This window comes from Cibotium barometz, chromosome 3, assembly GCF_041138505.1.
Source record: "Cibotium barometz isolate CiBa-2024 chromosome 3, ASM4113850v1, whole genome shotgun sequence".
Lineage (NCBI taxonomy): Eukaryota > Viridiplantae > Streptophyta > Polypodiopsida > Cyatheales > Cibotiaceae > Cibotium > Cibotium barometz.
In genome coordinates, this window is record NC_141048.1 from 27,636,545 (window position 1) to 27,660,497 (window position 23,953).

The 23,953-nt window shown below is 42.9% G+C and overlaps 1 protein-coding gene across 6 annotated transcripts; it reads left to right on the top strand.

Moving 5' to 3' along the window:
• The first annotated feature begins 344 nt into the window (after positions 1-344).
• Positions 345-22,419, top strand: LOC147639897 (uncharacterized). 6 transcript variants are annotated; one of them, XM_086775162.1, is made up of 12 exons: positions 345-1,463; positions 1,826-1,866; positions 2,003-2,087; positions 2,176-4,738; positions 4,824-6,551; positions 6,666-6,955; positions 7,122-7,170; positions 7,288-7,565; positions 7,662-7,772; positions 21,076-21,299; positions 21,659-21,764; positions 21,972-22,419. In XM_086775162.1, exons 1-12 carry the CDS (start codon positions 1,378-1,380, stop codon positions 22,003-22,005), a joined length of 5,595 nt encoding a protein of 1,864 aa, XP_086631288.1. In that variant the 5' UTR covers positions 345-1,377; the 3' UTR covers positions 22,006-22,419. The 6 variants fall into 6 exon arrangements, 5 of the variants coding, with proteins under 5 accessions (XP_086631288.1, XP_086631296.1, XP_086631273.1 ...); XM_086775170.1 differs by having other exon boundaries at positions 7,288-7,541; XM_086775147.1 differs by having other exon boundaries at positions 4,824-6,955.
• Positions 22,420-23,953: the final 1,534 nt, after the last annotated feature.

The following is a 23,953-nucleotide window of genomic DNA, read 5'->3' on the forward strand; positions in this document are numbered from 1 at the left end:
ATATTCTTGGAATTTTGTGTATGTGCCCTTTTGTGATTTGCCAGACAACTAGCCCTTTATCATGCTTAATCGTTCAAAAAATGATGCCTCTCATTAGAGTCCGATACAACGAAGTCCAATATGGGTGTCATTCAATTCACCGTCACTATGCGTATCCGTAATCTGCTCAAATTTCAAATTGCACTCAAATAAATCCCATGCCACCCCCCTCCTTCCCACTTTTTAAAACTGTCAATAACCTGCCCCCCCTTACTTATCTTCTTGTCAACGTTCTGGTGCCCATTTCATCCCATGCATGTGTAACGCCTCTTAAAGCTCGTGTGTATCGCTAATTTTTTGCAGTGTGGAGACAGGGAGTAAAGGCGCCCCAGACCTATCGTCTCTTTCTCTCTCTCTCTCTCACACCTCCCAGCCCCGCACTCATAGCAAATTTTACTGCGCCTCTTGTGTCTCCCCGCGCCCTTTCTTTTCTTTTCTCTCTCCTCTAGCTCTGGCTGTGGCTGAATGTGAGCTTCCCTGATTAAAACCGAGCTTTCTGGACAGCCGGCTATGGTGGATTCCCCCCATTTGTGAGGCAAAAGGTACCTAGTTTTCTGCGTTTTCATTTCAAACGGCACGCCACTGGTGTTTTTTCTCCTCGATCAGCGCACCAGGTAACCCCTTACCATTTTTTCCTCTCTGCTATAAACCCTAGCCTCAAGCACACCCCTCCTGCTTGCCTGTCTGTCCCCATCTCTGCTTTTCTGATCCCCCCAACCCCGCTTTTCCTACTGCTTGTTTTTTTCTTCTTTTGCTTCTCTGCATTCGCAATGGCAGCATCTGGCATTCGCCTATTCTACGACATCGCCAATCGCCGCGCGCTTTGAAGCCAGCCGAACTACTGATCGGCTCTCTCTGCCTCTTTTTCCTGTCACCGATTTGCCTATTGGCAGCCCTCTCACGATCTCTTGTAAGCTCTTCCTCCTTATCCTAACATAGCAGGCAGATCCAGGAAACTTTTCGCCGCCTCATTCTCTCGGAGTTTTGTCTTCATCTGGATTTCATAAACCAGTCTGAATTCTGAAGAACAGGAAAGTGTACTCTGCAGAGACAGGAGAACAGGAAACCCTTGTCTGCAGGAGGTAAGAGAACAGGAAACCCGAGCTCACAGGAGAACAGGAAACCAGCTTGAAAAGGAACTCTAACTTGCGAGAGAACAGGAATCCCCAGCTTGTTGAAGATGACAGAAAAGAAAACCCTGGCGACAGAAAAGGAAACCCCAGCTTGCTGATTGCAAGAGAAAAGGAAGCCCTAGTTTCCAAGAGAGAACGAAACTCTAGCTTTTAGAAAGGAATATTTGAGAACAGGAAAGCCATACTTTACAGGAGCTACCGGGAGATGGAAAACTATGGAAACGATATGTTTCTTTCTCAAGAAGGATATCGTTCGATTGATTTTACACTTCTGGATCGTCCATCAGGCAGGCAAGTTTTATATGCATCTTCATTCAGAAAGCGGTAGGAACAGTACATTAACACGGGACAAACAGTGCCTTTGAATTTAATGTGTACATTGACATGGTAGGCTGGATTCTATTTTTATCCCACTCATCTCTTTGATGATAACTTAGGTTGAATACACAACCAACCCCTGCCCTTCAATGGGGGCCCATCCAAGCCGCTACATCAGGATGGGCTGGTAATCCTGCCTGTCCAACTCCATGCCCGCTGTCACGGAGGTGGGGAAGGTTGTGTATCCAGCCTTAATGCACACGGAAACAAAAACATTCTTGCCAGATTGTTCTTTTATGGTAACTAAATGCACTATGGACTCTCGACATTTGCAGCATTGTGTCAGTTCCAGAATCGACTGCACCTTTGCTTCCAGGTTTCTTAAAACTGGCATCTCCAATATTCTTTTACCTGCTTTTGGTTATGTAAAGGATTTTTCCTGAAAGACATCTCTTTTATGATAGCATTTGCTAACCGGCATGGCTATAACATTTCTATGGATATGGACACAGGAGATTCCTCGTTCCCATCATTTGATTTCTTTGATGGAGCTGGAGTAGAGTCTTTTGGTGACCATTCATTTCCTGACCATGGGAGGTGTGTACACTGTTTGTCCTAATGTATAATTAGCTGTGGCTTTCTTAGAGGATGTGCTCACAATATTGTGATACCTTCTCTGTTACAGTTACATGTCAGAGGTTCATAAAGATGCTATGAGGAGGAACGTTTTTGTGCATCCCAGCCCTATACTAAGGCAAAGACATGGGGTGCATGATTTTTTTGGACAGGGCAGTCAACAACAACATTCTGGTTCAGGTACTTGGCCTGCGACTGGCACCAGTGGCAGCAATGATCAGTCTCAGTACTTTTTACCTGGCGCCATGAGTGCAAATGAATCAATTGCAAGGACTATTTATATGAAGGATACCTATGGGGCAAATGCTCGAGGTAAGCATTCTGGAATGTCAGGTTTAGAGGCAGGGATGACTGCTCCGTCTGTGCATTTCTTAAAGCCAATGTCAGGGGAGTCTGTGGATAACAGGAGATTTCCAAAGGAAGTGGTCAGCACTTCAGAGATTCATAGCCAGGCTAGGAATCAACCAGTGAATGTTCAAGGATTTTTGAGTCATTCACAAAACAATCAGTTTAAACTTAGTCATCCCATGCCAATTAATAATGGCATGTTTCCACACCATTCAACCATGAACAATGTGGGTAATTTGAGTGTACAATATCAAAATCAAAATGGTAGATATGCTACTCAAAGTTTAGTTGGAGTTGCAATGAACGATGCCCCAAGTTATGACTTTCTTGGGAACCAGCTACCTTGGAGAGGACCTTTGCAAGTTGCATCAGGACAGCATCTAGGAGGCTCCACAAGGGCTGTTGGAATCACTGAGCTGCAGTTGTTACAGCAGCAGGCTTTGCAGTCCCAGCAGCAGCAGCAGGCTTTGCAGTCCCAACAACAGCTTCAGGAGATGCTTCTTGCGCAGCAGCTTAAGCAGCAGCTGGAGCACTCTAGACAACAGCAGATGCTTCAGGAAACACATCTACAGTTTCCAGGGACTTCTTATTCAGCCCTTCTGCATGGACCTGATACACCACCTTCTCAGCATCAGACGACTGGGGAGACAGCAATCTCTGAATTTGAAAATCAGGCTGCAGCTTTTTCTGCTGCAAATACAGAAGGTTTGGGTTGGCCTGTTGATGGCTCATCAAACTATCCAGGGCTACCAAATGATTTCTTCATGGGGCAGGATCCAAACTTAGCATCACAAATGTTGTCTTCCGGAGGGTCTCTTGCAGATCCTGCCTTGCGGACAGCGCACACACGAGATGAGAGTGGACCTGAACTAGCCTATTATCCTGGAACACAAAATGTACTGCCAGAGTACCTTAGTGGTAGTCTGAAATCGCTATCAAATCTTCAGGCAGGGAAGCCTGTTCTTCAGGCTGGTAGTTCAGGAAGTGAACATATATCTGAGGTTCAAATAGAAAGTGTTGGCCTTGGAAATGAATTGAACAATGAGTTAAGAAGCAAACAGCAGCTACATGCAAAGCCATATGCAGTTCAAAATTCTCAACAATCAGCTGAACGATCTGTGCGACAAAATCCAATGGGCAATGGCCTGTCTCAAGTAAATCTACTGTCACAGAGTCAGCAGCATTTTCAAGAACTCCAGCTTAGTCAGCAAAGAAGTTGGAGTTCATTTGAACAGAAGCAAAATGCACCCAGTCAGAGTTTTTCTCAGGTCACCAATGCCTTGTCACAAAGCATTTCAAGCTCTGAGAAAAGCACCTTGCAAAATGGTTTACAGCAAAGTTTGAACAGTTTTGATGTTAGGAGTGGAAATGCTGGTTATGGTTCATACCAGTCAGGGAGTACTCGCCCAGAGAATGCTGCTGGTTTTAAACAGCAACAATGGTTGAACGCATCGTCCACAGAAATGCCGACAAGGCATATAATGGATGAGTTGGATTGGCGTCATTCCAATTCTTGGAGTGCTATGCATCCCCACCAAATACAACAGGGCACTGGTTACCATCCGCATCCGATCCGTGATGAAAACCGCAACACCTGGGGCAACAGTGCTTTGCAACAGGGTACTCTTACGGTTGGAAATTCCTTTCGTCCAGTTGATGCTTCAGTGAACAGGCAGATAGGGTTTTGCAACATACAAGGCAGTTCTGTGGACGCGAGTGCATCTACGGCAACAATGGCAGGTAGTGGCTTCCTGCCCAACCAGGAAAGTTTGAAGGCAAGGCGAGAGAGTGGCTGGAAGGAGAATAACAGGGCCACTGCTTCTGATCATACACTCCCATCTTTTTCAGAGCCAGATGGTCATCCTCAAGGATCTTGGAGAAACCACACTCCACCTAACCAGTCCCCGGCTGGTGTTAGCACCATGGGTCAGCCTTTGGATGGTGATGTGCCTAGTAGCATTTGGAATCATGATTTCCAGCAAGGTAATTCTGATTCTGAAGCTCATTTTAGGATGAAGGCAGCACTGAGAAGCCCAAACATTACTACTGGGCAGGATATTGCAGGCCAACAAACTTGTGAGAGACAATTTTCAGGTAGGGATGGTGTGTATCAACAAATACAGAGACAGATTAGTCAGGATCAGGCAGGCAGTCAACATACTGCTAATTTTGTCAAGGCTCTCAGCAAACAGGCAGTCAAGTTGGTTCCTAGTGTGGCTGAAGATGCTGATACTCTTTTCTACAAGTTGTCTGTTGAGCCTCAGGTATAAGCTTTGTTTAAAGTGCAATCTTATATGCTAAATTATATGTAAGTTTGTACATAACTCGTCTTGGACTTCTGATATGCAGGGTTCTCTTGTTGAAAAGCAGAGAGAAGTACCTCAGCAGCAAATAGATCCAAGTACATCGAGTATATCCTTAGCCCACCTTAGACGCAGTCAGCCATCGAGCCCATTATCGCCGCAGCATGTTAAGCTAGGACTTGGACCTTCCAACTTGTCTCAAAATCTACAGCAAGCTGATAATGCAAGGAGGAGGAATTCCCCTCACTTGCAGGGTCTGGATGGAGAAGTGCCGACTTCTAATCCAATAGGCAAGGATTTTCACGAGGGGTCACCTTATGGTGGCTCTGGCTCTGAAACTACAAGGGGAAATAGGGCTGAAGTCAATCAGGGAAGTGATATTGCAGCAAGGCCGTCTTCAGCTCTTTCTAATAGATCTTCATCATACTTAAAAGAGACTACACTGTCTGAAGTTTTGCCACCTTCAAGTTTTGTTTCTGGACATATGGTGGGGACCAATCAAGTAACTTCTGCTAATGCCATGCCTTTGTCTAATAAATATAGTGAAGGACCTGGACCATCTCAAATGGAATTCAAGCCGGAGGGTGATCCCTTTTCTGGTGTTGTACAGGTTCAGACAAATGCAAGAAGTTCTGGTAACACCCAAGAAAAACCCTCAATTGGATTTCTTGGACAGTCTTCATCTATTTCTGACTATTCTAGACAGCCAAACTACGATGGTGGCAGTATGCGTGTAATGCAAAACCAACAGTTAAGCAACATGGCTCTGAAGCAGCTGGGGAATAGAGCTCAAGCGATGAACCTTGCGGGGTTGGCGACTGCTGTGAAAACACCCCTGTCTGAACAGTCAAAATATACGGGAGGTCACAAAAACGCTTTTCCTGGGATTGTGGAGTCTTGTCATCTGTCATCTAGTGGTGCACAAGGGTTTGGTGGTGGTTCACAAGGGGATACAACTCAGGTCATGCATAAGCCACAGATGATCATGAGAAAGCCTACTAATGCAGGGCTTGAAGAGTGTTTAGGTCCTAAGTCCAGCATGGGTAGCCAGTGTCTTTCAGATGAGTGCAACAATCAACTCAAACCTTATCAAGAAAAGCCTTCTAGTCTTGAAGGAAGTGGGTTAGTGACCGGTAACTTACACTCAAATCTACAAGGACAAAGGAGACTGTCGTTTTCTCTGATGAATGGCGGTTGGTCCACTTTGGTGCAAGCAGGAGGCCTAAGACAAGACCAAAACAAGTTTCCATATTCGAAAATCTTGAATTCTATACCTTCACAAAATGATGCTCAGATGAGAGGGTCTAGCAGGTCAACACTTGAAAAACCTTCTTCTGCGTCTCTTGTCCATGGCCAGTCTGTGCAGCAACAGAGAGAGATGAGTCGTGAAGGCCTGTTATTGAACCAAACTTCTGAAGGGCTGACACCTGATGCTGCTTGGGCTGCAAGGTTCTCTGAATCAGCTGTTGTAGCTGTAGGGAAGCAGAGTGAAACACTAATAAGGCCTACAAACAGCCCCCCAAAACCTGGATGTTTGGATAATGTGACGACGAGTGAGCAAGCTGCAGATGCACTGGGAGCAACAGGGCAACACAAATTAATGATGGAATTACAATCAGTGCAGCAAGAAACAATTCAGCGCAATTTACAGTCAGTGGATGCTTTGCCTCTTGGACATTCACAGATGCCAAAGCAGTCAGGGGATAATGTTTTCGGTGGTGCCTCATCTACATGCACAGAAAAAGATATTGATTTAGCCTTTGTGAATACCGAGGTATTGCAACAAACTGTGCCTTATCTTGGAAGTAGTAATGATCAGTTATTCCCCTCTCAAGGGTTGAAGCATGATAGTTCTAGTGCTCATGGCAAGCCTTTGACTCCTTTGCAGCAGTCCTTGGCTGATAAACAAGGTCAAGCTGTATCATATGGTGATCAAGGTAATCACTTTCCTCTTGGTGTGGAGGATTCAGTCTTGAGAGAGGGAGGGGGGGCCGGGATTCCTGCAAGGGGGCCCATTTTTATGACAAATCAGTTTTCTCAGCATCAATTCTTTCCTTCAAGAATAAATTCTCATGGTGTAGTAGCACTTCACCCAAAGAAAAGGAAGAAGCCAGTGCCCCTGCTTATTCCCTGGCACATAGCAGCAGCTCAACCAAGAAGTGACCTACCCTCTATCAGGTCTGAATACGAACCTTCGTAGTTTCTCTCTGGCTGCCGCTGTTCAAACTTCAGTCTTTGCTTAATTTTGATTGAATGACAGTCTTTTAATCTCCACCCACCCACACGCATGCATGCATGTGTGATGTGCATTCTGTCTAGTTCTGTCTCATATTTCTTGTTGCAGGGATGCAGAGTTGATGTGGGCTAATGCAGCAAGTCGTCACCCAGAAAAGGTGCTTTATTCTGACTTTTAAAAGTGTAGAATAAGGGGTTATGTCAAATTAAAAGCTTTGTGCTGGTAGTTGAAGGTGCAAAGGAATTAAGATTTATTTGTTTCCTTCTTTCTGAAGGATGATGGTGACATTCATGAAGATAGTACATCGAGCAATTGTCGAGCAAAGAGAAGGCTTAGATTAACCAGTCAATTAATGCAGCAGCTTATCCCTCCCCTCTCATGGAGATTAATGCATGGGAATACACCTGTGGATAATGAATGTGCAACATATAGTCTTGCAAAATTTGCATTGGAAGATGCTTGTAGGCTTGTGGCAAGCACTAAAAGAGAAGTAGATTCTGCTCATAACAGCTCAGACAACAAGAACATGTATGCCTCCTGCTTTTTGCGAAGGTCTTTTCCGATGTGCTATGGCATATTCTTGCTTTGTAAGAGGCTCTACGTGGGCTCATATTCATCCTTTTTTTCTTATGATGGCATATTCACTAGGGCCTTGCATGGGCAAGCGGGAATATGGGGCATGGCAAAGAATGTTGCTGTGACAAGGTGTGTAGAAAGCTTCATGGAAAGAGCCGAGCAGTTGGACACTGAGCTTGCAAGGTATGAATGGAAGTCTGCTTGTGCTTTTAGCTTGTGATTAAGCGTACGTTTATGGTCTTTCATGAAAAGAGCCGAGCAGTTGGACATTGAGCTTGCAAGGTATGAATGGAAGTCTGCTTGTGCTTTTAGCTTTTGATTAAGCGTAGCTTTATGGTATTTTTGTTTCTGTTTGTAAAGTAGTCAATATTCAGGGGCTTACTTTTCTTTGTTGATTATTTGTTTATGTTCCTCATTAAACTTCCATTTAGTGCTCCATTTAGTGCACTTGCCAAATGCATCCGTATAAACAAAAAGTTTATGTTCCTCTCTGAGTCTGCCTTGCATCTCCGGAGGTTTGACAGAAACTTAGTTCGAAGGGCCTTGTGTGAATATATGCTCTATGTGTGTGTGTGTGTGTGTGTGTGTGTGTGTGTGTGTGTGTGAGCATATCTTGATATAGTGTTCTACATCCACTATTGGGCACTGATGACGTTAGTGGGGATGTCGTAATATCTAGTCCATACTATGCATAATGGAGTTGATAGTTATATAGTCTTGTGGGTTGACTACCATGAGTATATTACATGCATGTTCCTAAAAGGTGAATTTGGGCATGTTCCTTGATTCATCTAGGTATATATATATATATATATATCTTTCAAAAAGGGGTTCTTACTTTTAAGAGTTAGTTCCCTTTGCTGTAGTAAGCTTGGATTTTGCAGCAACAAGGAGGCCCAAGGGCTACCATCAATTGTGGGTTAGAAATGGGTTGGGTAAGATCGTTTTTAGATTTTATTAAGGGGCTACACAAGCATGACCTTCTCTCCCCCCCGCCCGCCCACCCCCCCACCAACAAGAAAAGACCCATCTATTAGTAGAAAAGAGAACATTTATTCGTGGGCACAGTAAAACGGGAGACGACGAGGCCCATATAGACTTATTGAGACTGTTTAGAAATGTTAAATGGAAACCATGGACACCTCAGTTGCCTACCATACTTTTATGCATATTGCTGAAGTAAGTGTGCACAAACAGCTTGACAACAAAATAGAACTGGCTTTACTGATACATGCTGAGTAGTGGCTGGAAGATTCACTGGCATGGCTTGTTCCTCTCTGTTGCCAGCTGCTAGAGCTGTGCACTGTTGGATGTGAGAGAAGTGGGCCCTTTATTTAGGGCTGGGCCATCCCCTTTTGGCTGAGCAGTCAGTTTGCGGTCTAAGACTGGGTGGCTTCTCACCATCCTCCCCTTTTCTGCCTATTAGGCAGCTGGCTCCGAGCCAACCTTCATCCTGCTTTCTGCATCTGGTCCTGCTGGCTACAGCGTGCCACATGCATGGAGATACTGCTGGAGGTTAACTTTGTCATGAATCGCACTTTGGAGAAGGAAAGAGAGTCGGTGCCTGTGCGTCATGGTTGATAGTGTGTGGAAGATGGCACTTAGACGGGGTTGCGAAAGCTGTACAAGGAGCTACAGGTGGAGGGGTAGCTGCATTGCAAATGCTAATGCTTCTCAGATTACTTTATATGATAGTGAAAGGTACCGTAACACAAGAAACTGTGATAGATGGTGATGTCAACATTCAAAATAGTAGGTGCTGTAGAGAGAAAAATTGGTGATTGAGTTTTGACATTTGAAGACACAAATGGTGGCACAACAGATATTGGTTTGCTGTTCTTACTTAGGAAGCAACATGTCAGATGTGTGAAAGTTGTTGAAGTGGAGGATGAAAGAATTAGTAAAAGATTCAGACGTGTGGATTGGATTGTTATTGATGGATGATAAAGGGAGATGATGGGAAGGCGTAGAGTGCCAATCTTGGAACCACTTAACTATTGATTGTTAGCAGTCATCTCCTGTCTATACCATATTACTTAGTAGGGAGTGAGGGCCTCTGTTGTGGGTTTGCCCGCCCGAGTTAGGAGTAGGCTCCATTTTTCCTCATTTTCCATGTTTTTTCCTATTTTTCTTGGTCATGGGGGAGTTCTTGTGCTGGCCGACTGATCTGGTCCTGGCCGACTTCATTTTTCTCTTGGCCGATTGCATATGTGCTGGCCGATTGTGGAGGATGAAAGAATTAGTAAAAGATTCAGACCTGTGGATTGGATTGTTATTGATGATAAAGGGAGATGATGGGAAGGCGTAGAGTGCCAATCTTGGAACCACTTAACTATTGATTGTTAGCAGTCATCTCCTGTCTATACCATATTACTTAGTAGGGAGTTGTTGTGGGTTTGCCCGCCCGAGTTAGGAGTAGGCTCCATTTTTCCTCATTTTCCATGTTTTTTCCTATTTTTCTTGGTCATGGGGGAGTTCTTGTGCTGGCCGACTGATCTGGTCCTGGCCGACTTCATTTTTCTCTTGGCCGACTGCATATGTGCTGGCCGACTGTGGAGGATGAAAGAATTAGTAAAAGATTCAGACCTGTGGATTGGATTGTTATTGATGATAAAGGGAGATGATGGGAAGGCGTAGAGTGCCAATCTTGGAACCACTTAACTATTGATTGTTAGCAGTCATCTCCTGTCTATACCATATTACTTAGTAGGGAGTTGTTGTGGGTTTGCCCGCCCAAGTTAGGAGTAGGCTCCATTTTTCCTCATTTTCCATGTTTTTTCCTATTTTTCTTGGTCATGGGGGAGTTCTTGTGCTGGCCGACTGATCTGGTCCTGGCCGACTTCATTTTTCTCTTGGCCGACTGCATATGTGCTGGCCGACTGGTTTTATTCAGTCGTGGACATGATTGTGGACTGTTGGCTGTTTTTGGGCTGGCCGACCAGCAGCATAGGACCCTTGCCCCCCACTTCCATATAGTACCGGATCTTGTGTATATAGCAGATGCTAGAGTTTATACAGCTTCTTTCTCTCTACACTTTTGCATTTTCTTTCTCACAGCAGTTATTTCATTTTCCGCCGTGCATTACGACATGGTATCAGAGCCCCAGGTGGCTTGAAGCTTGGAGACAGTGAGAGCTTGAGGGTTTGTTGTTTTTTGGTGCTGATTGGAGAATTCTTGGGTTGTTCGGGACTTGGAGAACGGGTAGAAGGCGGCCATCATTGTTGGATAGCCATCTTGCATAGTGTTTGTAGCCTCTTCATTTTTTTTCCCAGCCACCCTCCCTTCACAAGACCTTGTGAACCCTTGAGATGGCAGATTTGCTTGAGATGGTTGAGAAGCATGTGAAGTTCCCCACTCTCCCCACATTCCCGGTGGATCGACAGTTGGATGGGACCAACTATGGCATCTGGAAGGTATTGATGAAGTCTGTCTTGGAGTCTTATGACTTGGTTGATTTCATTGTGGTTGGTGTTCCACGGCTAGAGTTGGAGGACGGGGAGCTTTTACTGTCTACTAGAAAAGAACGGGAGGTTCAGGCACATTTATGGGATCGTGTCAATGCCCGTGTGCGTTCTTTCATCTTCCTTAATTGCACACCCTAGGTGATTAATCATATCAAACACATGACGCTGGCTCGAGGGATTTGGCAGCAATTGGCTTCTCTGTATAATAGGGTATTACCCATGAAACGGATTTCCTTGGAAGTGTAAATGCGAGTGATGAATATTGCAAAGTCTTCGACGATGCGGGAGCACATCAACAAACTCCAGGCTCTTCAGCAAGAGGTTCTTCAGGTTGGGAAGGAGATATCTTCAGAGGATATGGCCATCACTTTGTTGTCTCATCTGACCTCGCAGAATTCAGCTTTCTATTTCTCTTTGATCACCAGTGGGAGGCTCAGCACCATCACACTATGGTCTTGGACCAGGAAGAGCGGTTCTGAGGCCTTAACTTGCCAGTGGTTGAAAGGCCGCAACAACAACAATAAGGACAAAGGGAAGCCTTCATTGGAGAAGTCTTCTGAGAAGAAGCCCGACTTATAGCGTGATGCTTTGAAGGCCGAGCGGACCTGTAACCATTGTGGCTAGAAGGGTCACTATTGGAGCAAGTGTCCTCAGCGGAGTACTGAGAAGAGTGCCGATTCTTCAGCTACAGCTGCAAAGACTCTAGCTTTTGTGCACTTGGAGATTATGGACACAAATGCTTCATCTTCTTCGAGCAGGGATGCAGTTGGTCTCATAGCCCGGGATACTCGGGAGTGGCTTTCAGGCAGATGACTATGGACACAAATGCTTGGAGACTATGGACACAAATGCTTCATCTTCTTCGAGCAGGGAGGCAGTTGGTCTCATAGCCCGGGATACTCGGGAGTGGCTTTCAGGCAGATGACTCCTTCCTTGAGAGTTATTGTAGGATCTTCGACGGGAAACAGGTTGCATCTTCATTGGTGACAACTTCACTATCTCGATTCACAGTGAGGGTAGGTTGGAGATTATTCTCGATGGCAAAGGGGGGAAGCATTCCTCCCGGGTTCTTTATGTCTTAGCTCTTGGTTTTCATCTTATCAGCGCATGAGGTTTGCAAGGCTGGCATACGGGTGGAGTTTGTGAGCATTATGTTGCTCTCTGGGATAAAGCAACATGCCAGGTTGTTTGGGGACACAGAGTGGAGAATGGGATTTACAAACTCTCAGCACTCTCTTCTTTGATAGATACTCAGCTCGGTGATTTGTGGCATTTCGTTTTAGCCACTTGAATGTGGATGCGCTGCGGCGGGCTTACTAGGACATGATGGTGGATAACTTGCCAGATGTTGGCAGCAAGCAGGGACACTAGTTCTTGCATTCGTGGTAAGCAGTACAGGGAATCTTTTTTGAAGAAGGCTACTAGGCGGGTTTTGAAACCTTTGGAGTTGGTACGCACCGACTTATGTGGACCTATGGAGACCCCATCTTTGAGAGGTTCTTTGTATTTTATGTTGCTTGTGGATGATTGTAGCAGGTTTACATGGGTTTTTTTTCTTTCCCAGAAGGACCAAGCCTTTGCTCGGTTCAAGGAGTGGCATGTTATAGTGGAGGAGGAGTCTGGATTGCAGGTGAAGACTCTTCGGGTTCACAAAGGAGGGGAGTTCTCTTCTAATGCTTTTGTGCGGTTTTGTGCGGAGCATGGCATCAAGCGGGAGCTGGCCAATACAGGTTCGCCGTCAGAGAATGGAGTAGTTGAGCGTAAGAATCGGATTGTGGTGGAGATGGCGAGGACGATGCTAGAGTATCGTGATCTTCCTCGTCCACTTTGGGGAGAGGTTTTGGCCACGATTGTCCATACCCTCAACCGATCTTTGAGGACTTCAGTATCAAAGATGACTCCATATGAGGCTTATTTTGGCAAGAAACCAGATGTCTCCCATTTTTGTGTGTTTGGGAGTGATGTCTATGTTTACATTCCAAAGAAGCAGAGGGGGAAGCTTGACTCCAAGTCCCAGAAGCTTGTATTAGTGGGATATAACTCTCTTTCCAAAGCCTACAGGCTATATGACCCAGAGCGGAACAAGGTTGCTGTCAGCAGGGATGTTGTCTTTGATGAGCATGTTCTAGCTTCAACTGTTGATGAGCCACCACTTCTTGGAGAACCAGATGAGTTTGAGGATGTGTCACCCGCCTGTATTTGTGAGAAATCCCCAATCTAAAACCCTAATCAGCTTTCAGGGAATTTTGTATCAAGAATTTTGAAGTTAATAAAACTTGGACATGTTGTCTGACCTAGCATGGCAGACTTCATGATTAGACATGTGTTCTTTTCCAAGGAACCATGATTGGACATGCTTCTATTCTGAAATGGGTGAGCATAATATTGCGTGTATGAATGGACATGCTTCCATCCCGAAGTGGGGAAGTATGATTGGACATGCTTCATAAGCATGATGGACTATGCACACTTACCATTATGGGAGAGCGTATAGATGGATACAAGTGTATGGAACGGATGGTACTCACCTTAGGCACATGCACAATAAGCTGTTTGAAGATCTTGCATTGGATGCTGATTTTGAGAATCCTTGAACATATAGGCATTCATCTTAAAGCATCGAACTTGTGCATAATACTGGTTGCTGATCTAGCGACTTGTATTTTGCAAGAGGTTAAGTATGTTTCTAACTTAAACTACTTTCAATTTTGATAGTTTTACAAGATATTTACCTTTTAAGTTGGAGGTTGATTTTGAGGCCTTTCCCTTCATCTTTTGTGAAAACAGAGGAGGCTGGATCGAAACCAGAGCGGTCGAAAACTCCCTGGGCAATTTTTTTAAATTTTTTTTGAGGTGATGTGGCAACTCGTCCAAGCCATCTCCGCAACTGTCTCTTCAGTTGCACATGAAAATTCGTTTTAGAACTTGAGTTATAAGCATCTCTTTCTATTTTTCCAAAGAGGAAAAGAGAACTATCTCTTTCTATTTGTTGACAAAGGAAAGTTTCCCATGCAAAACCAAAACATGTGTAAAAGTTTCCCATGCAACCTAACATGTGTAATCTTTTTCTATTTTGAACTAAGAAAGCTTTTTAGAAAGGAATTCACCTATAAAAGGAGGAGATTTCCTTCATTTTGGAGGAGGAGAGTTCATGTAAACTGATGCATTTTTGAGAGCAGGAAGGCAAGAAGACTAGTTTCTTCTCTACCAAGTGTAGAGAACCATTTTTCAAGAGAAGGCTATCATGTGAAGACGGAGGTGCTACTCAAGAAGAGGCTTTGAAGAGTTGAAGAAGAGCTTGCTGATTTTCTTCATCAAAGGACTTCACTCTTGTGAGCATCCCTGCCACAAGAGAAGATAACCGGTTGTGTGACACATTGGTAGGCCATTGGGGTGGCACACAGACGGGTGAGTTTCTCTAACACTTGTGTGTGTGTGTGTGTGGTAGGCCACCACATACAAACTAGGAGATTCCAAAGGCTTTGTTTTCTATCTTGTTTGATGGCGGTACCATGCTGATTCAAATCAGCCCATACACTTGTAAAATTCTGGAGGAATATTTCATATTCTTGTGAAGAGGCCCGACCGTTCCGGGTCTATGGTGTGTCGTCTCTTTCTCTCTCTCTCATTCATTTATTCTTCCATCTATTTGGCTCAAGTATTGTTGGTTGAAAATTCACAAGTTTTACTTCAATTTTCAGCCATGGTTAAAAGTGGATTAATGTGATTTAGCATTGATAAGCTTGTTACGTAACCTTAGCGAGTTTCAGTGGTATCAGAGCGGTGTTATCTTCCCTACCTTGTTGGTGATTGAAGACAATCCTTGGAAACAAGCCTTTTACTGCTAAAGACGAAGATGTCAACCCACAGAGAGAGATCAAGATTGCTGGCTCATCTTAGTGAGTCAATGGAAGTCTCTTCTTCAGGAAGAAGAGGTGGTGGTGTTGACAGGGAAACAAGGCAAAGTGGTGATTCTCCACAAACTTCAAGATCCTTTGGCCAAAATGAAGAAATACGGCGTAATTCTCATGCCTATGGTGAGGAGGCGCTCCTTCGCCGAATCAAAGAAATGGAGGACTTGTTGACCGATCCAGATGTGCAAGCGGTGGTGTCAAAGAAGGCCATCAATCATTCCAAGGTATCTCATTTTGAAGATTATGTGAAGAAATCAGATTTAGGGGATCCTATACTGCTTGCAAAGGAATACCTCTATGAGAAGGGAATCAATGGACCCGATCCTGCTGGGCAAGCTGTTTTCTTGGAGCTCTACATCATAGCTTCCTCTAATATACCACCAACAGAGTCACCCATGATGGTGAAAAAGGCAGCTGTTCATACCAAGAAGAAAGAGAAGAAAGAGACTTGCAAGCTCGGAGATCGAAGTGTGAAACTACCATACTTTGATGGGAAGGACCGTGACATCTCAAAGATCTTAGACCTCATCCGGGAGTTTGATTTGGCTTTTAAGAACCGGAACTTCTTTGAAGAATCTAAACTCCATCAGGTAGCTATACATCTTAAAGAAGTCGCTAGTAAGTGGTATCTAACACTTGTTACTAGGAATCTCAATCCAAAAACTTTGGAGGAGTTCAAGGAGATGTTTAGAACTCAGTTTTTGCCCACTGACTTCAAGAAGAAGGTGTGCATAGAATGGGATAAGTTGGATTAGCAAGGAGATAATGTGCAAACGTACATTAATCGGTTTTGGGAGGTCTACCTCAAAGTTGCTCAATACATCGACATCAGTGATAGTGAAGTGATCCGCAAGTTTGAGGGAGGTTTGAATCCTCTCTTACATTCTCTCATGCATATTTCACGCACATATACTCTGAAGGATTGCATGGAGTCTGCATTGAATGCAGAATCTCATGACATGAAGTGGATGATAAAGAGGAAGGGGTCTTCTTCGGAGGAGCCACACTTAAAGAAGGCAAAGAACCAAGAGAAGCCAGAAAAGAAGCCTTATGTAATCTCCAAATCATCCAATTCCAAAGATCAAACCAAAAAGCCTAAACCAATCTTCAAGAAGCTGTCAAAGGAGGAGCTAGAGCAACACATCAAAGAAGGAAGATGCTTCCAGTGTGGACAGAAAGGGCACATGCAAAAAGAAGGATGCTGAGAAGAGGACCGAAGAAGAAACATAAAAACCTAAGGTTGGTACCATAGCTGATGTGCAAGTTCCAGAAGCCAGCCACGACGCCAAAGAAAGACAACCATGGAAGGCATTTGGTAAGTTGAGAAATCAGTCTGTGGTAGTTATGATTGACTTTGGGTCTACTCATAATTTCATCTCTGAAGAGGTGGCCAGATCCATTGGCCTAATGGAGGAAGACTATTGTTGACACACTTTTTGGTCAACAAGCACAAGTTGTCTCTGTGAAGGATCCTTTGAGGATTCACATAGGAAATTACTTGGATCATGTGGATTTTCTCATAGGCCCTACTCAAGGGGGTGATGTAATGCTGGGAATGCCTTGGATGCGCAAGGTCAAAGTTGTACCTGTGTAGAGTCCAGATGAAGATAAAATCAAGATTACTCATAAAGGAAAAAATATTGCTTTAGAAGTAGGAGTTCGGGGAAACTCCATTCCTCTTGTTGGTCATGTACAGATTAAGAAAGCAATGAAAAGTTCCATTTGCAGTTATTTGGATTTTGCACAAGAAAGTAAATCAGAAAATGATGTAAATGTAGAGCATATGAATTTTGTGCAACAATTCAAAGATTGTTTCAGTGAGTCTCTTCCAGGTGAACTCCCACCTGAAAGACTTGAAGACCACAAGATAGATCTCATTTCAGGAAGCTCGACTCCGAATCAAGCTCCTTATCGGGTGAGTGCTTCACAATGGGAGGAGATCATGAGACAAGTAAATGAACTGCTGGAGAAGGGCTTGATCTGACCTAGCCACTCTCCCTACTGCTCGCCAGTCTTGCTGGTACAAAAGAAGGATGGCTCTTTCCGCATGTGTGTGGATTACCAAGCCCTAAACAAGGTCACTGTGAAGAATAGATACCCTATTCCAAGAATCGATGATATCTTGGATACACTCAGTGGAGCTTCAATCTTTAGCAGCATTGATGTGAAAAGTGGGTATCATCAAGTTCGGATTGCACCGGAGGACATCTCAAAGATTGCATTCCGCACCACCTTTGGTCTCTATGAGTTCTTGGTCATGCCTTTTGGTCTGACTAATGCTCCGGTGACCTTCAACCGAATGATGGGTCGGATATTGTCTTTTCACAAAATGAAGAGGAACACAAGAAGCATTTAGCTATAGTATTTCAAGAACTCAGAACACATAAGTTGTATATAAATCCAAAGAAGAGTGAGTTCTTTTTGCAGGAAATCAAGTTCTTAGGACACATTCTCTAAGCAGGTGTGCGAATGATGGATCCGCTCAAAGTCAAGGCCATTGTGGAGTGGCCAACTCCGAAGGATGTCCATGAAGTGAGAAGCTTTCTTGGACTTTGCTCCTACTACTGGCAGTATGTGCGCTACTTTGCACACATTGCTACACCATTGCATGACTTGTGCAAAAAGAGAAATATTTTCAAGTGGACTCAAAGAGAGGAGGGTGCCTTCAAAAGATTGAAAGAAGAGGCCAGCAAAAATATTGTTTTGCATCTGCCAGATTTAAATAAAGATTTTTAAATACATTGTGATGCTTCCGATGTAGGCATTGGTGTTGTCTTAATGCAGGAAGGAAGACCGGTTGCCTATGAAAGCCGGAAGTTTCATGAAACTGAAAAGAACTACTCCACCTATCAAAGGGAATTGCTTGCGGTGGTTCATGCTTTGACCATCTGGAAGCATTATCTCTTGGGGCACTACTTTTGTGGTCAAGACTGATCACCAAAGTCTAAAGTACTTTCTTACCCAGAAGAAGCTATAGAATGGACATGCTTCTATCCGCAATCACCAAAACATAGGCTGAAATGATAGCCTCGTTAGGAGTTGACAAGCATCTTGTTGGATTGTTGTCCATACAGAGTACACCTTTTTTGCCAACTCATGTAGTGAATAAGCTTCGTCAGCAAACTGCTCTATGAAGCAATGGTAATAAGGACAAAAGCCCAAAAATGATTTTATATCATGCACATCTAAAGGAGTGGGCCAATCAAGCACAACCTTGATCTTTGACGGATCCATTTTGATGCAATGAGCTGCAATTATGTGACCTGAATAGGAAATTTGGTAGAAGGATCTCACTCTTGTTTAGGATTTGCACAAAGTAAATTATCTTGCTCTACTTTGAGAATGATTTCTAAATGCTTCATGTGTTCATCTTCATCTTTACTGAAAGTTATAAAAAGAGGATGCAACACTCTATCATTAGAAAATGTGTTTCATGATCCTAGAGAAGGTAGATAGAGCATTTGTAAAACCAAATGGCATATGCCATAAACTAAACTCAAATGTACTAAAACTGGTGTAGAAAGCAATTTTGTGGATGGCTGCAAGAGCCATTCTCACATGATGATATCCGCTTTTAATTTCATTTTATTGAAAATAGTTGCTTCTCTGAGAGGCGATCAAACATGATATTGATTCGAGAGATGAAAAATTGAATTATGTCAAATACTTGATAATCGGTGCATATTTTTCAAGAGCCATCCTTTTTTGCGACTAAACAATTAGAGAGCCAAAAGAAGAGTTGTTAGGACAGAACCGGATGTGTCCTTGCTCCAAATTTTGGACTCATACACACTTGTCTACATAATAGACATTTTGGGCTCTCCATGTCTATTACATTGTACACATAGGGACCTACATAGTACGTAGGCCCTGTCTTTTTCTTATTTGTGTTCTGATATCCAGTCTACACATGGATCATATGTAACATCTTTTTGACCTCATAGACCCTTTGAGTATTTAGGGGTTAATAAAGTCTTTGTTTCTCTCTTTCTTGCTAAAATTGACCCATGCAATAGGCAACTTTGCAAGAAGTACTTTCTCACAACAAATCAATCTTGTGGTCTTCTTCTTAACTATATAATGACACTAGTAGGATAATTATAAACTCAAAACAATCAAACAATCAAATCAATCTCTTACTTAGAAGTTCTCATAACATAAGTTGCAAGTACATGCTTTTGTAGTCTTGGATGGAGGCTTCTAAATCCGACACAATCCTCACGTGTCTAACGTTTTCCATGTGACTAGCACTTTGTGTGATTAGCACACAACATGCGTCTAGTCCATGTGACTTGCCTTTTCCATTCACCTATTTTACAATTCACGTTTGAGTTAATCATTCATACACAAATGCAAGGTGAAACCCAGGAGCAGGGATCTCGGGAGTTGGAACCAAAGCACTATTCATGTAATAATTTAATGAAATGATGACATCACTGTTCACATCACCAAGAAAAACATAAATGAAATGTAGACAACGCTAGGGTCAAAATGCCCTTTTTTTGCTAATGGTATATTATCAAGGAGCTCATGTGAATACAAATTTTGAGGGCATTTTGCTAGGATTTCCAAATGTACGTGGAATGAAAACAATGCCCAAACAATGGAATTTGTCAATATTATTATTCACAAGAGATCCCATTTAGGGTAATCAAACCCTTAGCTAGGCTTCTCTTGGTTCTTTTTCATTGGAACTCCTAATGAATCCTCTCTAAAAAAACCCTTGTTCCAATCCCAAAAGGGCATCCTTGGCTTCCTTTCAATTTGCCCTCATGAATCCGTGTGATTTATTGAGACTAAGGGATTCCCAAGACCGCTCTGCATGTGGAGTAGACCAGTAGATATCCCCTTGTTGTTGGAGTCTTCTTGGTAGTGGTGAACCCCGAATCTTCCTTAACAAGATTTTACCCTTCCTTCCAAGCCCTTGAAACTGTAGAGGTGAGACTTCGGCTAAACAGTAGCACAGGCTTCTGATGGGTGCCACAGGGGGGTGATGGGCAGCTCAGGGTGGCGTGCGCAGTATGTGGTGCTGGCAGCGGCACCTTTGGTTGGCCTCTACTAATCGACGACTGGCCTCATCAGTCAACTCTCGCCCCAACCCTAGAAACAAACGAGCCAGCGGGAAACAGTCACTTTGGAAGATAAAGAAGAAGAAGAGGCCCATGTCCATGTTGTGGAATCTCGAGAGCTGAATAGACAATATTCCATCATCGAGATTCCGGCCACCTTCGAGGTAAATTTCCGTTTCTTGATTGATTCAGGCAGCTCGTATTCATTTTTCTGGCTAAAAATTCTTGGTATTAAGGCTAAAGAAACTAAGAAGTCATTAAAGGTAGAAATGGCCAGGATGTCTATAGTTCTACAAGTCAGAGACAGATGAGATTTGGTTTCTCCTTGATGGCCACTCCACGTCTCAGTGGCTGCACAGGTGAACAGGGCGGCGCTGGTTCTGACAAGTGGCGTGCACAAGTGGAGTAGCCGGCATTGGTTCTGCTGGGCAGGTCACACAGGTGGTGTCAGCAGGCAACACTTCTGGTGGCAGCGACTGGGAGGTGGGACTGGCGGTGCTGGCAGAATGGGGGCGGCTCCAGCAGTGGGGTCCTCCATATATGCAAATCATCATTTTACCATCACGTAGTCACTAGTGACCTTAATCTTTTATTAAATAGGGCTCACAATGGTCTTTCTTTCACCTATGCTATGATGTACATCGCCTTGTCAGTCACCGAGTCACAGAGTCTTGGCTAGAGTGGCGATGGTTGACATAAGGTGCATTTATGTAAAGCCTTAAAGGTTTATTCACCCTAGGAAATATGGTGCTAGTGAAAAGGTGCATATTTTTAGTAGTGGGAAAGTGTGTCGCTTCTTGCTCTTATGAAGGGTTGTTGTCACTGAGTGTCAAGGGCGGGCTTTTTTCATCGATAGTAGATGAAGGGCTGGAAACCTTGTTCTCCTTTGTAATGAAGACATCTTGTATATATGCATATTGTTTTGTGGAAAACTTCTTTTCCAGTTCATGATATGCATGTTCTATGGCTATCAGCACTATCATGTCTCAGGATTGCATGCTTTTACTCAAAACATTTGTTTTTTTCCCCCCCCCACAGATTAGATTGTTCCACCTCTGCATTGGAGCTTAAAGGCGAGACATACGAACTGGAGAAGCTGTCAATTGTAAATAGACTTGCAAAGCACCATGGGACAGAGTTTGCCATGGATTCTTCTGAAAATTCATTTATAGAAAACATTCCTGATGTTGGTCCAGGGATTCGAAAGTCATCCGTTCAAAAATATGTAACTCCAGCACCAATGCCAAGGACCTTGCCAGAAGGTGTAAGATGCCTTTCTTTATAAAAAATTAGAGTTATGTTATACAATGTTCACGGGCATGCTTTGAATAGTGCAAGTATGAGTAATCTGTTACTCCATGAGACACTGGTCATCATTAACGTAAAACTTGCATGATGATGGAGGCTGGCAAGTCTTAATAGCTTAACTATGGCAATATGTGAAGCTATTATAGCTGGACCTTGTTTGCTTTGGCTCATTGTCTACAGCTTGTTTAAGCTAAGTTTATCATGAAGTGAAGCCTGTAGCTAACACACTAGTTCGCTTTGGCTGATTGTCTACAGCTTGTTTAAGCTAAGTTTATCATGAAGTGACGCCTTGTTCTTGTTTCCAAACAAGCAGGATTACCAAATCAATTAACTTCCCAGTCAAGAAAGCAAAGCAGGGAACTATTTGTTTACTTTGATTCAAGAAACATGCCGTTTGTTATCAAGAATTGTTTGTATGGGTAAGCTTTTTTATAGTAATGACAGGTGTAGTCTCACCTATAATATCTACACACAATTGAGGATTCACCACAGGTCTACTTTGGGTGTTTATATAAGCAAATCACACTAAACTAGTCCTCCATTTAGTGTAGTTTCACTAATTTTTAAAAGAAAGTTCTTTGTTATTCCAAATTGAACTAAAAAATTGTGTATATATTGCATTTTAGGAAAAGGAGGAAGATTTTTGGCCTGCCTTTGTAAACGACAGGTCTAAGAGGTTTGTATTAATTGCATGGAGAACATCTTTAACTTTCTTTTAAAAAGATAAAAAAAAAAGGTTAAATGGCCTGCCTTTTCAGTAGCAAGTTTCAGTCAGAAGAGGGCTTCTACCCAACAGCTTGTCTTTTATGGAGATTTGCATGTACATATCTTGGAATTTCTTGGGAAGAGCAGACAACATGGTAGGGTTTGTAGTCTCGGGAAAAATTGGTAAGATTGAGGGGCAACACTAGAACTTGCAGGAGAAAGAGGGTGACTTAAAAAAAGGGGCATTTGAGAAAGTGATAATGGACGGCTTGGCTTAAATGGAGTTGTACATGAGAAATAGAGGATCAACAAGAAAAATCTGGATTGAGGAAGCAGTGTTGTTTGAGTCTTATTTTTATATTCCTTAGTTTCCAAAGGTTTTATCAAAATTTTTGATCTTCAACAAGATTTAATTCAGTATTAGAGCTAGGAACGGACCTTGTTTTCTCTTAAATATGTGGCATTTTTTCTTAGGATTCAGAAGTGCACGGTACCTTTGAACCAGAATCGTGTACAGTTTCAGCAGATGAAGTTGGATGTATGGTGATCTCTCAGTGCAAAGAACAAACCGTCATTGAGAGCAGATAAGGCAGTAGATTTGCCAGATGATCTCCAGTACATCTAAACACATAGACATACATCATTGTTTAAGCAATCTCAATTCTATCCGATACACCATACAAAATAAAAGGTGGTCTAAAGACCCTCATTAGTGTTTTTTATCCCCAACCATCATAGACATGAATTTTGCTAAATTCATGGCAGTTTCAATGTAGGCAACAAGTAGCTATTAGCATGGCGAGAAAATGATGAGCACAAGAATGGAAGTTATCACTCTTAATTGTTTGTGAGGCGAATAGAGAAAATATAAGCATGGGTTAAACAGAGAAATTGGTTTGCAATATTTGTATGCTTACAGATCCTTGTAGGGTGGCATTGTTATATACAAGCCAAAAATGCTGGACTCGTTGGAAAAGCATTTACTCAATGCTCCAGCCTCGTGTTCCCATTGGTAGACGATGGATGTGCCCTATGAGGAGTAGCTGTTCTTGGCGGTTTTTAGTTTAGACACTTGATGATGGCCAAATATGGCTAGTTTGTTAGGAGATTGCATATGTAGACTTGGCACCCTACCAAGTAGGATGCATGCTTGTGCGGGCTATGTGACCATAGTGAGCGTTGGACAATAAACCGAGGACACACTGTTCTCGGGTTGTTGGGCCTGTTTGAGGACGCAAATGGTATTAATTGTAGTTTAATATGGTTCCAATCGGATGATATGGTCGGTTGGTGATTTTGGATGAAGTCATGGGTTGACCAACACGATCAACCTACATCCTTTATTCATCATTGAGGTCATTGTGTTCAAGCGATCTTGTGAGTAAGGCATCCTCTATCTAGAATCTATTTAGATCACCATCAAAGCTCTTTGCCCGAAGCACATGGGTGGTGGGCGATGGACATCCATTAGTTTATAATCAAGTTTGCAAGTAGTAATATTGTTTACTCTCCATTTCTTTCTGAAATCTAGTGCTTTATATTGTGAAGATTCTGTTCCTGCTGTTTTGTGACTTCTTACATGACCTTGGAAGAATGGTCAAAATATAGTATAGTTTAAAAAATAGGGTTTTTAGTGTAAAGATAGCTTATTAGGAAAATAGCTAATTGCAGTTTACCTAGCTTTGTGAATGTCACTATAAAAGTTTTATTGAGTTCAATAAAAATCACTTGGGGAAAAAGCTATAAGATTACTACCATATGTTGGACTACAACATCATTTGTTTCTAAATTCAATAATTTACCATGGCATCATTATTAATTAAAAAGATGGTCATGATCTATCTTCATGACTCAAAAATATGCTCTAAATGGGGGGTCATACTAGAACACGTTATACGAAAGA

Excerpts from the sequence above, each read along its gene's own strand:
- LOC147639897 (XM_086775147.1), top strand. The coding sequence starts at position 1,378 with ATGGAAAACTATGGAAACGATATGTTTCTTTCTCAAGAAGGATATCGT. Across the intron at positions 7,171-7,287 it reads CAAGTCGTCACCCAGAAAAG|GATGATGGTGACATTCATGA; the intron begins GTGCTTTATTCT and ends TTCTTTCTGAAG. Across the intron at positions 7,566-7,661 it reads GCCTCCTGCTTTTTGCGAAG|GGCCTTGCATGGGCAAGCGG; the intron begins GTCTTTTCCGAT and ends CATATTCACTAG.